General features: G+C 36.0%; 1 protein-coding gene across 1 annotated transcript; it reads right to left on the reverse strand.

Moving 5' to 3' along the window:
* Positions 1-5,580: 5,580 nt before the first annotated feature.
* Positions 5,581-8,656, reverse strand: LOC122051446 (caffeic acid 3-O-methyltransferase-like). The gene is made up of 4 exons (XM_042612594.1): positions 8,215-8,656; positions 6,329-6,639; positions 6,170-6,234; positions 5,581-6,077 (listed from the first exon to the last, which is right to left on the reverse strand). Exons 1-4 carry the CDS (start codon positions 8,595-8,597, stop codon positions 5,778-5,780), a joined length of 1,059 nt encoding a protein of 352 aa, XP_042468528.1. The 5' UTR covers positions 8,598-8,656; the 3' UTR covers positions 5,581-5,777.
* Positions 8,657-17,320: the final 8,664 nt, after the last annotated feature.

Here is a 17,320-nt window from a genome sequence, read left to right on the forward strand (position 1 = left end):
GATAATATTACCCAGATATCACTACAAGTTCAAACATATAAAATTAACTAATTTACCTATTTGCTGTCTAGAGATGTTCCGTTGTCGCCTAGTCCCCAAATAAAACCTCGTGAAAAATACCTCAGAATTTTGAAACGAGAAAATTGACATAAATCCGTACAATCCGAAAATACCCAAGCTAAATCAAAAACTTGGCAAGTAGGCATCGTAAAAACTAGCTCGGATACCAAATAAATTGGTATCAGATTAACTCAAATCCAGAACACGAAAAACAGGTATTGCAAACTTGCTCTGATACCAAATAAATTGTCATGCTCCGAGGAGTCCCTGCCAGATGAAAAAAATGAAATCCACAAAGTAGTGAAAATACCACAGCAGAAAACAAGAGTAGCGAACCCAAATGCTCAACATAAAGTCCACAATTACTTAACTTGCATTTGACTTTAGAATGCTTATGTCTATGCATCAACATAAGTCTGCCCAATAAATACCAAGTTAAAATTGATCAAGTTAATGTTGGTGCAACCTTAGGTCAAGGTTGACCTGGTTGACCCGACTCGAGGTGACTTGACTCGAGTTGTATTTTGATGTTTGACTTGGGAAGATTGTCGGTGCAACCTTAGGTCAAGGTTGACCTAGTTGAGTTGCATGTTGATGTTTGACACTCGTGAGAGAGTTCTATTCTTGATGTTTGACAAGAATAGGTGCTTGGGAGATTGTAGGTGCAACCTTAGGTCAAGGTTGACCTGGTTGACCTGATTCGGGAAAAGTCCAAGAAGGGGGCTTGGCACGCGAAAAGTTCAAGTATGGAGACTTGGCACTGGAAAAGTCCAAGCAGGGAGTTTGGCACGCGAGAAGTCCAAGTGTGGAGACTTGGCACGGGAAAAGTCCAAGTATGGAGACTTGGCATTGGAAAAGTCCAAGTATGGAGACTTGGCACGGAGAAGTCCAAGCAGGGAGCTTGGCACGAGGGAAAGACCTAACTGGGATGTTAGGCAGGTAGAAAAGTCCTGGTGAGTGAAGCCGGGGAAAGTCCTAACTGGGATATTAGGCGGTTGGAAAGTCACGGTGAGTGAAGCGAGCGGTGAGACCTTAACTGGATGTTAGGCGGTGGAAATCTGGTGAGTGAAGCCGTGGAAAGTCTGGTGAGTGAAGCCGGGCAAGGGAAAATCCAGATAGATCAAGGGTGATCGGACATCTGGTGTTGAGAAGTCCAAGTGAGTGAAGCTTGGCATATGGAGTCGGAGAGGGCTCGGTAGCTCGTTCTTCGAACTAGGTTAGAGAGGGCACTCTAAACCTAGGAGTTGGATCGGTGCATAGCCGATCCGGTGGCTCGATGTTTCTGATCGGTCGGTGACCGATCAGATTCCACTCGAGCATCTTGTGGAGTTCTGATCGGTCCTGAACCGATCAGGCGACGATCAAGTGAAGAAGAGCTCTGATCGGTCCGGGGACCGATCAGTGTATGCTGATCGGTCTCCCGACGCAATCGCTCACGGTGGGAGGCTGGGATCGGTCGGGGACCGATCGAGGCTGATCGGTCCCACCCACGACCGATCGGTGGCTGATCGGTCAGTTCTAACCGTTGCGTTGCAGCTAGTTTCTTCTTCGCGGTATAAAGGGGTCGAGGCTGCTGCATTTCTTCTTCTTCCTCTTCTTCTCTGCGACGAAGCTGCTGGTGCTTGAGCTTTGTTGAGCTCTTCTTCGAAGCTTCGCGTGAGCTTCATTCCACGACTGGATCAGCTGCTGCTGAGTTGCTTGTTGGCATCCGTCCGTGAAGTTGTTGCTTCATCTGGGACTTCAGTCGACAACGAGAAGGCAAGCTAGTGTTGTTGCATTCATATTGTCTTGTATTTCTTGTTGTATCTCGTGTACTCTTTGCTTGCTGTTGCAAGATTTTGTGGCGAGGTTTCTCCACCCAGAAGGAGTATATTTTAGCCGGGTTTCCGGGGATTCATCCACCGACGGATTGACAGGGCTCGTCCACCTTACGGACACGCCGAGGAGTAGGAGTATCATCTCCGAACCTCGTACATCGCTGTGTTAAGGTTTGATATTCTTCCTTTCGTTTCTAGTTTATTTTTCCGCTGCGCTAACGAAGTGTAGGAAGAAACGCGAGCGATTTGGGGTCGGCTATTCACACCCCCCCTCTCTAGCCGTACAAAGGATCCTAACGGTTAAGTCATCCATTTTAGTCAAACTAATTGGAGCACTTACTTAACTTGACTAACCAAGTGAAAGCTACTGCCTTATGGTAAAGAGATAGTAGCTAAAGGTTAGACATTTTATTAAGGAAAATAGATGATTATTTTCTTTACTTTAAACTCTCATGCTTGGACTTTAGGATTTTAAAAGTTTTTTGGCATTAATCAAGGGGAGTGAAAAGACTTTAAGGCATTAATTCTTTTTTAAAATTTTAAAGTTAAACTGTTCTTTTTAAAATTAAAGTAAAAAGGGAGTTCAATTTTTAAACTATTTTTGAAAATAAATATCTTATTTGAAAAAAACAAGTTCAAGTTTCAAACACATCACCTTCTTCACTAAATATAGTTAAAAGTCACTTCCTTAACACTTAAATTTAACTAAGTTTTTTGGAAAAAGCTAAGTACCTTCAAAGCATTTCTAAATTCGCTAAGTACTTAACTATGCTATTTATTTAAAAAATCTTTAAAGCTAAGTACAAAACTATGTTTTTTTATCAAAATCCTTCTCAAACTAAGTTGTTATCCAAATCTTTTTACAATTAAGTTTTTAAATGCTATATACTTAACTATGCTTTTTATCAAAATCCTTTTAAACCTAAGTTGTTATCAAAATCTTTTTAAACCTACGTTTTTAAACCTATGTTTTTTAAGTACTCAACTACAAACTTTATCCAATTTTAACAATTTTCAAACCTAGTCTGGTAGCTCTTTCGCATTTTTCAAAACAATGCTTAAAAGCAACTAACTATATCTCAAAAAATTTGATAACCAAAATCATGGTGTGACGGTGCTCATTTGGCACAAATTCGAGATCTTTATGCCTAACAAACACTTTTGGACAATAACCATAGAACACTTTTGTCAAAAGTGCTTAAAGGCCCTAAAAGGCTCCAAATCTAGAAAAATGAACATTAATGGATTAAGAAGACCACTAGGAGTGCAATGGTGCCAATGTAGAACAAATTGAGAATCTTTAGAGTCATTAAACATTTTTGTACAAAAGTAGATAAAATATTTGATGGTTTTAGGGGAATATTAGCCGTGCTTATTTGGCACAAATATGATGCCTTTAGGGCCACTAAACACTCTTTTTCCAAGAGTCATCAAACACTTTTAATGAAAGTACTTGATAGCCCTAAAGAACTCTAAATCCGGAAAAAAGAATATGGATGAACATAGGGGGCAATTATAATATCTAAAACTCAAGGGAAGACTCTTGTAATAATGCTCATTTAGCAAGAATCTAAGACCTTTAAAGCCATCAAGTACTTTTGCCTGAGGGCTATCAAGAACTTTTGCCAAAGTGTTTAATAACTCAAGAGACTATCAAGAGTGCAACAATGCCAACTTGGACCATCGAGAACTTTTTCTTAAAAGTGTTTGATGGCCCTAAAGAGCTCAAAATCTTTTTTTAAAAAGACATATGCAGACTCAAGGTACCCTTAGGAGTGTAGTGACGTCAAACTGACACAAATACAAGATCTTTAAGGTCACAAACACTTTTAGGCAAAGTAGGGAGCACCTTTTGGATAATAAAGTATATCTAAAACTTAAAGAAAATTTTTACAAAATGACAATTAAACCTACTATGTTATATGGAGCTGAATGTTAGTCTATGACTCAAGCACATGAGCAGAAGATGAGAGTTGCAAAGATGATGATGTTAAAGTGAATGTGTGGACATACGAAGATGGAGGAAAAACTCCGAGAAACACAGATAGTACAGACATGTACTTAGACGACTAATAAATATTTCAGTTAGACGATGTGAAACTATAACAAATATGCACATCAAACCAAGAAAAGGAAGATAAAAAAAAAGGCTTGATTAGTTACAATAAAATAAGATAAAATTTATTTAAATATAGATGATAATATAGTAAGGAATAGAACCCAATGACGTAGAAAGATTTAAAGATTGATTGTTGTTATTGTTTAGGGAACACCTTCTGGTTATTTATAAAGTTGGTTGTGCCTTTCAATAAATCGTTGTAACAAAAATAAATAAATTAGGACTTTATTTTTGCTCTATCAAAGCAGAGGAACAGCTACCAAGAAAGACTTGCATTATCGAGATACGAGAAGTACCAATTGTAAGGTAAAGATCAGTAAGTAGAAGATTGAGAAAAAAAATCATCTTTTTGATTTAAATCAATTGAGATGGCGGCCTGGTGCTTGCTAAGCAAAACTAAGAAAACAACAAAATGAATAAGCACTAAAGATTGAAGTCACAGACTCACAGTAATAGTTTGGTTGCCTTAACCACCGTAAATATCTTAGCTGGTTAAAGAGGACGAGTGGATAAAATACAATATTACTGTTTTTCCTACTAAAAACCTCAGCATTTTCTTGACCATAATAACACTCTAAGGTGTCAGCTCTTCTCCATATTCTCAAAGCAAGCATCTATAGCTTCAACATCATCATGAGAACTCAAAAGCAGAAAATAGCCTAAAGTTATAGACATAGAAGTATATTAATTAAAAATTTAGTCAACAATATCAGCAGTTTTAATGCTCAAAAGCTCACCTCTAAAAGTCATTCAATTTGGACTGGTACAGTGAAAATTTGAACTAATGCTCAACCTAAGTGTTCATTGTCAACCACAAAAGCTTTACTTTCAATTCCAAAAGATATTGAAGGCCGTTATTGATGGCTTCTCATTATGATATGGTACCAAGAATACCTTGTTTCCCTTCTCTTACAGCCACATGGAGAGCATCAAAGCCCACTCTGTTCTTCCTGGAGAGGCTCTCCCGATCCGAATACTTCAACAGCTCAACAACAATATCAAGAAAACCCTTCTCGGCAATAGGTGGGGTCAACAAGTAATGTTCTCGTTGAGCCTATGTGAGTGGAATTGCAAGTGATGTGGGTAGTGTGTTTTGAAGCGCGATTTAGTTCGCGTTGGGCTGGAGAAGGGATCAATGCGGGCAATAATTAGGTCATTGATGTGACACATCACTTTTCGATTATAAATGGTAATTGCGTGCTTGCTCAAAAAATGAGATATTAATGCAAGGTGGGCTTTGGACTAAGCCAGCCCATGGGTCACCATTTTTGGGTTATTATTTTATGAATTATGAGTTTCTTCCAATTGATTATTTTTGTAGATTGTTTCTATTTGTTTTTAATAGTTTGATTTTGCACGATTGTGTTGTTATTGTTAATTTGTTATCATGCTTGTCTAATAAGCATCTCACTCCATGAAATATGTTGGGGCTAAAGATTTGTCTTATGTTTGGATTTGATCGTGTCTTTTTGATATGTTAGTCAAATGATTTAAGTTAGATATGTTTTCATATATGTATGGATATATGTTGACATGTTAGTTAAATTATTTAAGTTGGTATGATTTAAATCATGCACTGCAGAGTTAATTATAGAGATAAATCTGAGACGGTTACTTTCTAGAGAGATCTCTATTACACATTTTATTTAAAGTATAGGTGTCATGTATTTGTATGTATATATGGCCCAGTAGTATCGACAGTCCTGGGTTAGCATGGGCTTTTTACTCTCCATATGCCTTATTGATGGGACGATCTCAGATGCATTTGGCTATTGTAATGTTTACTTGGTGAATTCCATGACCGCCCAGCCGCCAGCAATTCTGCGAGGTACCTCGAATCCTCTGAATCCAGCCTCCATTGCCAGGGCCTTGAACTCTTTCTCTGATCGCTCCTTTCCACCGAGGCAGCACGCCATCATGCCCAAGTCCATTTGGAACACCGCTTGAGCCTCTATAGTCTGTGCTGGTAGCTCCGGAAGCAGGCACTCCGCCACGATCACCTTCCCGTTCTGTGCCAATGCCTCCCGACAATTCTTCAGGATCTTCACGCAGTTCTTGTCGCTCCAATCGTGAAGTATCCACTACATGCAAATTAATTAACATGTCTCAATAAACTTGTTCTAGATCTCTCGTGAAAAATAAATAAATAAAATATCATAATATAATTCAAGACCTTCATAAAGATGGCATCCCCACTCGGAACAGCTTCAAACATATCTCCGCTCACATGTTGCACTCCTGCCGCGAAATTTAAACAAAGGAAAATATATGGGCATAATTAATTAGTTTTAAATTGATTTGGGTTTTTTCTAATAACTACATTAAGCCTGACCTGGGATTGATGGTGCTTGAGAGATGACATGGGGGACGTCGAAGTTGATGCCCCTGATATGAGGATGCTCGGAGGTGATCATGCGGAGGGTGGCGCCGACGTTTCCCCCGACGTCGACGAGCACATTGACATCGTCGAAGCCATGGTAGACCTGGAGCAATTGCTCCATGAAGACGACGGAATAGCCGCACATGGCGTCGTTGAACGCCTTGTTCAATCGAGCATCGGAGCCCAAGTACTCGAACATTAACATTCCGAACGCGTTCTGCACCGGTAAGCCACCGTGCAGCACTGAATCCTTCATTTGATCCCTGATATATTTAATATCATTTTACTATGATCTTATGATGGAAGCTGCGGTAAGCCACCAACCGTTGTACATATGTATTTATTGGCTTAAAAAACAATTATGATAAAATCACTAGAAAAATTATATAAAGAATTATAAAAAAAAGATATTATCTTAACATATATTAAATTAAGAATATATATGACAATATAACGTTAATATTAAACTTTCATACAGATTAATTGAAGTATTTTCAATTAAAATATAATTATATTAAAGATTAATTTTAAGCTCATATCTTTTTACACAATTATACACGAATTCACTAGACAGATTCAAAAAGGTAGATCCGCTACCTTAGCGGCCCCCCTAGTGCCGGCCCCACGGATATGGAGGGAGGTTCATGCAGGTACACAGGCCATAGGCGCATGACGGGGTAAACCCCAGGTCGTCAGTTACTAGACAGATTCAAGATACAATACCATGTATATATTATTTGTAGATGATATTGTTTGAGTAGATGAGATACGTGAAGGAGTAAATGTTAAATTAGAATCTTGACGAGAAACATTAGAAACGAAAGATTTTAGGCTTAGTAGAGTAAAGACAAAATATATAAAATTTTAGTTTAACAATATTAGCGTAATAAGACAATTGTTAAAATAGGAGATGACGAGTTGTCTGAAACTAAGGGTTTTAAGTATTTAGGATCATTTTTCCAAACTCATGGTGGGATTGAGAAAGATGTTTTATATAGAATACAAACAGGATGGTTAAAATGGGAGAGAGTGTCAGATGTTCTATGTAGTCGTAAAATACCTCTAAACTTAAAGGAAAATCCTATAAAATGATGATTAGACCTTCTATATTATGTGATGCTGCATGTTTAACTATGACATAGCACATGTGCAAAAGATGAGAGTAGCAGAGATGAGAATGTTATGGTGGATCCATCGACATATGAGAATGAACAGAATAAGAAATGAGTACATTAAAAAGAAAGTCAAAATTACATCTATTTAGGAAAAACTCCAAGACACATTTAAGATGATACATACATATACTTAGATGATTGACAACTGTTTCAGTTAGACAATGTGAAAATATAACAAATATGCATATTAAATGAGGAAGACCAAATAAAACTTTATCAACAACAATAAAATAAAATTTATTTAAGTATAGATGATGATATAATATGAGATAAAGTTCAATGACGTAAAATAATTCATATAGCCAACCCCATCTAGTAAGATAAGACTTAGTTGTTGTTGTTATTATAATTAAGAGTTTTAATTCGGATGAATCTGTTGAGATTCGAAAAATTTTATTTTATAAAAATCCCAAAACTCGAATACAAATCTAAAATTCCTAAACCTGAACCCAAAATCCGTAAACCAGAACTTGACCTTAATACAACCCAAAATCCCAACCTTTCAATTTGAACTCATCCCAAATTTGAAAACTTTAAATCCGAATCTGATTTTTTTCATATCGACTCTGGTCGAATAGTTGGATTGAATTCATTTTTAATACCCTAACTATGATCCAACTGTGTAAATTATAACTATATATATACTTTGATATTAATTATTACCATATAGCCACCCCAACCCTCTCCTGGTTGAGCAGAGCCAAGTTAACCATCGAAGACGCGCCGTCGTCCCCATTCTTGACCAAGTACTTGGTGACGGGCGCGGCGCTATACTTCCTCGAGCCGGTCGCTTCAGTGGTGCAGGTGACGACGCCGTAGGAGGCGAGCAGGCGGAGCAAGCGATCGACCATATCTGCAGCCTCCAGGTTGTCGGCGGCGTCGGGCAGCTGGGCGACGATTTGTGCAGGGTACAAGGCGGCGGCGGGGGACTCGGCTTCGGCGATGACGTCGAGGAGGCGAAGCTCGATGGCGGTCTTGATGGTGAAGGGGAAGATGGTGCTGGTACAAATCTGCAACGCGTGAGCGCATGCCGCCTCCTTGTCCATGTTGATCAAGCTGCAGTGCGAAAGTGGATCGAGCTTAATCGATTGACCGGAGCTTGCAGAATAACATAACAGAGTTAATGTAGTCAATATTTATAGAGAATATTTGGGCTAAATTAATTAAGACTAGACTCCCCATTATGCACGGCATCGCAATTAAATTCCTTTCATTGTCAGGATTTTAAGTACGAGGTGTGTGTGTGTGTGTTTTTTTTTTTTGGTGTGATACTATATATTCAAGATTAATTTATCACTAAATTAAATAATTAAATGCAATACTTTGTTATTTCAAAATAATATAAACTATTTTTCTTAATTTTTAGTGTGTTTTTTTTTTTGCATGTCAACTTACATCTTTATATTTGACATAACAACTAATTAATTTCCTATTAATATGGCCTAATTAAAAACTAATTAATTAAAGAGATGTCTGGTAGTAAATACATTAAATATGGGGAAGAATAAAAAGGTTCATTATGTCTAAATATAGGCCATACGCTACCTTAATTATTGTTCACATTAATATTAAGGGAAAAAAAATGGTGCATGCATTAATCAGGATGTTTTGGTGGTCTCCAATATAATTTACAAGTTTGGTAGAATGGTCATTTAGAATCCATTTCCTATTAATATGGCCTAATTAAAAACTAATTAATTAAAGAGATGTCCGGTAGTAAATACATTAAATACGGGGAAGAATATAATAAAATAGTTCATTATAGCTAAGTGTAGGCCTAACGCTACCTTAATAATATCTAGGGAAAAAAAATGGTGCATGCGTTAATGAGGATGTGTTGGTGGTCTCCAATAGATTTTAGAGTAAATCTTATTGGCCAAAATCTATCCAGCTAGAATTTTTTATCGTCCAATCATAATACATGTATGTAATTAATATATGCATATGATATTACTAAAATACCTTTGTACATGCATGCATACATTCATGAATTTTAGCTGGACAGATTCTGACCATTTAACATTACCTTAGATTTTAAACTTCGGTAGAAAGATCAAGAATGGTTATTTAATTCTGACGCTGTCTAATCGCAGTGTCATTCTTATATAAATTGCAAAAAACAAAGGAAACAAAAAAAAAATAATATTGCGTGGAATTTTAGACGTCCACCACTAAAAAAAATCATCAACGGAAATTTAATTAGCAACGAAATTAAAAACCTAAATTCTCTTCAATTAGCGTAGAATTAAATTCAATTGCGTGGAATTAAAAAAAATCATCAATTAGCATGAAATTAGTTAAATTCAATTGTGTGGAACTACCGTGGAATTAGCTAAATTCATTGCGTGGAACTAGCGTGGAATTACTTGGAATTAGCATGGAATTAGCTAAATTCAATCGCGTGGAATTAGTTAAAACTAGCATGGAATTAGCCTTACAGGAGACCCAAAAATTACTATTTACTAACCTCATGCTAGCGACTCAATCCTATGACAAGCCCTAACTCCTAGCTCCGCGCTAGCGACTTAGCCTTATGACATACCCAGAACTCCAAGCCCCGCACTAACAACCCAGTCTTATGATATACTTGGATTCTTATCCTTGGCCTAATGACTTAGCCCTACCACAAGTGGAGACGCTTAATCTCAAGTTAGAGACTTCATCCCATAACGGGCTGAGCGCTTCTTTTTCAATGACCTTCGGTTGTATCATCCACTACTTAACACCCCTCGGTGTAAACATGTTAAAGGAAGGCAATTAGGTTGATTAATCAAGGGATCGGTCGTTCCTTACTTAAACTCTTTTGGAAAGATCATCACCTTAGTCACTACCTCACCCGCGCATCACTCAGAAACACAATGAAGGTACACATTCAACACATGAAACATGATATGACTGGAAAAATACATAATTTTACTTCTAAATTTTAAAACAGAAGCAATACAAAGATAACTGTTAAAAAAAAAAAACTAGCAGTGGAGTCAGCATTGGAGATGGGAAGCACTGTCAGTCATCCTTCTCTAAGTCGGGTAGATAGTCCAAGACTTTCTTCAAGTTTAAGAACAATAGATCGCTCCCCCTTGGAATAAGCTTTGACCGAATAAATTGGCAGATGATGCCTTCAAGTTCGTGCTTGAGCATGTTGTTTGTCCTCCGCCTGAGCAGGCCATGGAAATCTTCAGATGCCAAAAAAACCTTCTTTTGATCTTATTAGCAGTTTTCTTCACAAGCTTGGTAGTCAACCGACATGATCTTGGCAATCTCCAACTCAGAGGCAAGCTTTACTCCTTGCCCCTTTTCCTTATCCAACTGCAGCTCCAATCTTTCCTTAGCCAAGGTTTTGGCGCAGAGATCAAATTGAAGTTGCAACTACTGGCCCTCCAAAGTGGTCAGTTTCACCTCCTGTAAGGTCAGCTTGTATTGGGCTCAGAGTAGCTCCTCTTTGGCTTGTTTGTCCGACTCTTGTGAAGCTTGGGCCTATTTGGCCATCTCCTTCGAAGCTCGTGTAGCAACTTGGGCCTGAATTAGCTCACACTTTAGCTCATGAGCCCTGTCTGAATGCGTCTTATCCCTTTTGCATCACATCTACATCTTGGTCTCAGCCTTCTCCCTTGCCAATTGAGTCATTGCCTCCTCAACCTTTACCTTGTCTGTCTCTTTCAAAGCCTACACAACTTGGCCTCTCGACGAGGCCGACTGAGTTGGCTGGCTTTTCAATTCAATTATCTGATCTCCATCCTTTTGTGTTGTTTAACCAAATAGAGAAGCCGAGTGTGCAACCCTTTATGCTCCACTTCAGACTGCACAAGCTGTTGGTGCAGTTAGCACCAATGGTCAAATGTAAGTTTTGATAAATGATAAATAGATTAAAGTTAGATGTGGTGTGACCTAACTTTGTTACCAAGTGTACAAAACTTAACGGGCCGGGAGGACCTGCCATTAAGTTAAAATTTAGCTAGGTCCGTTGGACCTGATAGCTGATGGGAAGTCCAGATACGTCAAGAAGTGACCCAATATCTGGTAGAAAGTCCGGTTGAGTCCCCGGGACCTAACAGTCGACCGAAATCTAGTTGGGTCTGCAGACCATGACTAGATTATGGTATGGACAAATAAGATCTAATTAATAATGATTTTCTATATTATAGTAACCTTATTTTGTTGGGTACACTTTGTTTTTGGACTAATGTATTTTGTAGGACTAAAGGAGAAAAAAATCAACTTCGGATGAATAATGTCTGAGGTGTCTTAGAGCTGTCTGGAGGCACCTCGGAGCAGGCTTGAAGGAGCCTTGGACTCGTTGGAGGTGTCCTCAAGGAGATAAAGTGTTGGTGTAATTTTCTAGGTCAAGGTTGACCAGTTTGACTATGTTTGAGTTGGTTCAAGGTTGAGTCTTGATGTTTGACAATATATTGAGATTGCAATTAGAATTGTTCGATTAGGAAGATTGTTGGTATAATCCCCCAATGATCTAGGATTGACCAGTTTGATAAGAAGAAGAGTCAAGTAGGTCAAGGTTGACTGGATACTTGATTGGGAAGTCCTAACTGGAAATTAGGCAAGGGCAAGTCCAACGAGAAGGTTGGTAGAAGAAGAAAATCCAGGTGGGTTAGTGTTTACCGTACACCTAGTGTGGAAAGCCCTAGTGAGTAAAGCTAGGCAGAAGGAAAATCATGGTTACTGAAGCCAGGTGGAAAGCACTAGTGACTGAAGCAAGGCAGAAGGAAAATCCTGGTTAATGAAGCTAAGTGAAAAGCCCTAGTGAGTGAAGCTAGGCAGTGAGGAAGTCCTGGTGAATGAAATCAAGCAATAGAAATCTAGGTGGGTTAAGGTTGACCGGACACTGGTGATTGAAAGTCCAAGTAGGTCAAAGGAATGATCGGACACTTGGTAAAAAAGTGTTAGAGTGTATACTAAAAGCCTAATTTTTTATAAACATTTATTTTGAAATAAAGAATCACATTGGTCAAATGCCTACATTTATATGCTAAGTGTAATTGTTCAATTAATTTATATTGTAGATAACATGGTGTGTGGTGTCACACACAGAAGATTATGTTATCAGTTCCTTATAAGTTATAAATAGTAGCTCACGACTAAGATGGATAAGAACAAACCATTGAAATAGTCGTAGTGTAATTTGATATTAGTTTATCTTGACTATAAAATTACACTAGTACACTCTGAGTGTATTGAGCAGAACCATTTAAGGTAGTTTCTTTTTATACTGACTGCATAAAAGAACAAGACCTCTATTATTATGGAAGTATGTGCTCTTAATCCCGATATAATAACAAGCACATATATTTAGTATTTATTTCTTTAATGTATCAGTGAGTGAGATTTAGTTCGATAAATCAATAGTCCCGATGAGTTGGGAAATAATATTATTTATAGTGTGTGTTGTTGATTATAGAAGGAAATTATGTCCTAGCGATCTAGGTTGATGATGTCCCCAAGAGGAGCTCATAAGGATTGTCATGTAAACCCTGCAGGTGGACTTAGTCCGACATGACAATAAGGTTGAGTGATACTACTCTTGGAGCTAGACGTTAATTATGTGAGTGTAGTAACTCATTTAATTAATAGACATTCGATATCTTAAACACAAGGAGACTAACACACTCATAATAAGAAGGAGCCCAAAATATAATTTGGGATTGGTGCGGTAGTTCAATGATAGCTCTTTAGTGGTATGAGTTATTATTGATGAACTTGAGTTGGGTGTTTGGAGCGAACACGGGAAGCTCAAGTTCATCGGGAGACCATAACCAATTCCTTCTCTCGGTCCCTATTGTAGCCTCTTATATAAAGCCTTATATCCACCCAAAGCCTAGCCTCTTAGCCCATGCTAGGGGCCGGCCCCTATCCTTGCTTGGAGCCCAAGCAAGGGGCCGGCCAAGCCAAGCTTAGAACTAAGGCTAGGGCTGGCCAAGCCTTGCTTGGTGCCCAAGCAAGGGGCCGACCAAGTGTGAAAGGGAAGAGGAACTTTATTAAAAATAAATTTTTGATAAAATCTTTCCCTTTATGATTTTATCCACATGATTTTAAAAGAGAGTTTTAAATTTTAAAATTATTCCTTTTATAGATTTTCTACAAAGGATTAAAAGAAAGATTAGAAATCTTTCCTTATTTATAGTTATCTATAATGTGAAAGAAAGATTTTAATTTTTTGATAAAATTTTTCTATTTTGTAACCATGATATAAAAGGAGTTTTTTTAAAGATCTTATCTTTTATAGATATCCATAAAAGGATTTAAAAGAGAGATTTTAATTTATAAAACATTCTTTTTATAGCCAACCACAAAAGGATTTTAAAAGAGAGATTTTAATTTTTGTTTAAAATCTTTCCTTGTTTGTTTAAACATGGTGTGGCCGGCCATAGAGAGGAATAAAAGGAAGTTTTATTTTTTGTTATAAAAGTTTCCTTTTTTTTGGATTCACCAAGGATTATAAAAGAGAGGGAAGGGGTGCCTTCATGAGACATAACTGTAAGACCGTTAGATTCGATAGAGGGGGGGGGATGAATATCGATTCGAAAATCTCGAGTTAAGACGCAGCGGAAAAGTAAAGAAGTAAAGAGATGAACACTGTTGATTTGTGACGACTCCTACTCGAAGGCCCGTACTCCTTGAGTACTTTCGTTGGACAATTCACTAGCAATTCGGATAATTACAATTTACGTACAAATATTGCTAATGAAAAGAAAGAAAACAAAGCTAACCGACAAACAATGAATTAAAAAGAGAACCGGAGTGAGTCGTCGGAGCTTTGTGAACGTCGTTGGAGCGCAGAGCAGCAGAGTGATTGGACTCGGAGTTCTCGATATGTTGCTCCGGGCGCCTGGATCCCTTCCGGGCGCCTGGAGTGTGACGTAACACTCCCAACCAGCATGCTCCAAGTGTCAACGTCGTCCTGGGGATAAAATTTGCCTCCGGGCGCCTGGATCCCTTCCAGGCGCCCGGACCCTCACTGTTCCCTACCTGCAAAAAAGTGTTAGTCCGAGGCAAATGTACAAAGATTGTTAGCACAGTTTTATAGATAAGCAAAGTATGACTTAGATTCCGTCTTTCCGAGACCGGAATCTAGTCACGATCTCGACTTAGATATCCGAAATGGATCTAAGCCGGATCGACGCCTAATGTTCCCTTCCCGAGAACGCGTCCTCGCGATCACTCCCTTCCACATTTCTATGCCGGATCGACGCCTAATGTTCCCTTCCCGGGAACGCGTCCTCACAATTACTCACTTCCAGTGACTTACCTTTACTCACCTGGACATCTGGTCAGCCCGTCGACCTGTCTGGACTTCTCCTGCACACTTGATCAAAGTGTCAGACAACAACAAGACTAACTTAACCTATTTGTCATTCATCAAAACCTAGGTTAAATCGTTAGTGCTAGCCGCACCAACAATCTCCCCCTTTTTGATGGAATGACAACCTGGTTAAGTTAGTGAAAGCATATGCAAGAAACAACATGCATTTATGTGGTTTTAAAGTTAGTTTGTGTTTTCAATTCTGGTTTAGCTAACTTAACCACCTAACCCTCCCCCTTTGGCATTCATCAAAAATAAGCATGAGTTAAGTAATTATAGACTTCAGACAAAGTAAAAAAATGTCAAGTTAATCTGGGGGAGTTTAAGCTTTTGAAAATTTGTTTAAAGCATTAGCTTTTAGCTTTTTAGAAAGCTAGCTAAGTTTAGATAGTTTCATTTTCAAACATAAGTTTTCAAAAACCAAAATTCCAAAACTAAGTTTGAAAAATTTATTTTTCCAAAAACTGATTTATTTTTCAACATTAAGTTTGTAAACAATTTAATTTAAAACTTAAGTTTTGACAATGATTTAAGTTTGAAAAATCTAACTTTCATAATTTTCAACACTAAGTTTTTGCAAATCAAATTTCAGTTTGCAAATATTGATTTTGAACTTTACTTTTAGTTTTCAAAGGAGTTTGGTAGAACTAATTTTGATAAAGTAAAATAATTAAATCTAATTTTCAAAATTAAAATTTTAAAGTTCAAAAGTACTAGTTTCAAAACCATGGTTTAAAATACTTGAAAAGTTCAGTTTTCAAAGACTAAGTAAAAAGAATAAAAAGTTTGTGATTTAAAACAAACAATTTTGAGTTGATTTAAAAAAATTTCACAATTTTAAGCAAGTTGATTTTGAAGATTGATTTTTAAACTTTGATTTTCAAAATTAAGGAAAATGATTTTGAGAAGCTTAGTTTGTAAACTTAAGTTTTGAAAAATCTAATTTCAACAATTTTCAAAACTAAGTTAAATTTAATTTTCAAAATCAATTTTCAATAAAAAGTAAAACCCAATTCTTAACAACAACTTAGTTTTATAAGAGTTAGTTTTCAAAAGTAGGTTTAAGAAATTTTTAAGAAAACATTTTTCAAACAAAATTTAAAATATTTTATATAAAGGGAAATTTTTAATTAATTCCTCCCCCTGAACCTGACATAAAATTTGAAAATATTTGCTAAAAATATTCAAAGTAGATATTTATTATTTTTTTTTATTTTTTTTTAAATTGGGGTAGAAATTTTTTTTTTTTTAAATAGCACTTAAGGAGATAATTAAAAAGTAAACCTCCCCCTGAATTTGATACTCCTTTAATTTATTAATCCTCCTTATTTATTACTCCCCCTTAATATAATGCTAAGGTTTGAGTGTGTTAAATTTCAATCCCTAACACATTTATCTACCTAAGTGTTCTAAGGGATTTGGTAACACTTATATTATTTACATATTTATCTCTGTATCCTTGATATAATTGTTTATTTGAGTTTGATTAATCAATAATTAATATTAGATTCAGGTGGTTGAGCTTCAGTTTAAGGTTTAATAAGATAAAATTTATTAAATCAAAAACAGTTGGCCATTATCAATAATTTATTGATTAATTTTTACATGATTTAATAATTTAATATTTATTTAAAATGAGTTAACCTTTGTATTAATTAATTGAATTGGTTAATAAAAGTATTAGTTATAATTCGATTTTTTCATTTACTTCCTTTTAATTTGGATTAACTTAGTTTAAAGTTAGTAGTGATTTGAAGTACAATTTATTAAAGTTATTAAACATAGTTAAAGTTCAATTTGAATTAATAGTTAATAAGGATAACTTATGATTTAATTTATAGTGAAATTAGGATTTTGATTAATGTTAAAATTAAGATTTATTGAGTTAAATTAAGAATTAATTAACTATTTGGTGTAAGTTAATTTTTTTTTAAGTTCTTATTTCAATTATTCACTTATTAAGTATTTAACTTAGTTTATAATCTTAAGTTAATCAAATTTTAATTATTTGTTAACAACATATTTCAATGTAATTTTGAATTTAATTATTTAATGTTATTTAGTTTTAAGTTTATTCTTAAAATAGTTTTGAAGGCAATTTAAGTTTGATTTTAATTGTAAATTATGTTTAAGTCTTAAACCTAAATTAACTTTAAAGTTTTAATGTTAAGTTTTAACTTTAATTTTAAAGTTAAAATAATATTTGAGGTTACAATAATGTTTAATGTTAAAAATATGCCTAAAGTCTAAATCATAATTTTTAATAGTTTTTTTTTTATTACTATTATTAAAGTGAAAAGTAATTTTTTTTTGAGAATTTTTAGAATGATTTTTTTTTTTTTGGTTTTTAAAAGAAAGAATTTTTAAAATAAATTTTAAAAGTTTTTTTTTTTTAAAGAATTTTTTAAAATAGTTTTTTAAAATAAGTTTTAAAAGTTTTTAAAAGAATTTTTA

The sequence above is a fragment of the Zingiber officinale genome, chromosome 1B (genome assembly GCF_018446385.1).
Source record: "Zingiber officinale cultivar Zhangliang chromosome 1B, Zo_v1.1, whole genome shotgun sequence".
In the NCBI taxonomy this organism is placed as follows: domain Eukaryota; kingdom Viridiplantae; phylum Streptophyta; class Magnoliopsida; order Zingiberales; family Zingiberaceae; genus Zingiber; species Zingiber officinale.

Coding starts and splice junctions, on each gene's coding strand:
- LOC122051446 (XM_042612594.1), bottom strand. CDS start 8,597: ATGGACAAGGAGGCGGCATGCGCTCACGCGTTGCAGATTTGTACCAGC. Junction 6,640..8,214: donor AGGGTTGGGGTGGCTATATG/GTAATAATTAAT, acceptor TAAATATATCAG/GGATCAAATGAAGGATTCAG. Junction 6,235..6,328: donor TCAAGCACCATCAATCCCAG/GTCAGGCTTAAT, acceptor ATTTCGCGGCAG/GAGTGCAACATGTGAGCGGA.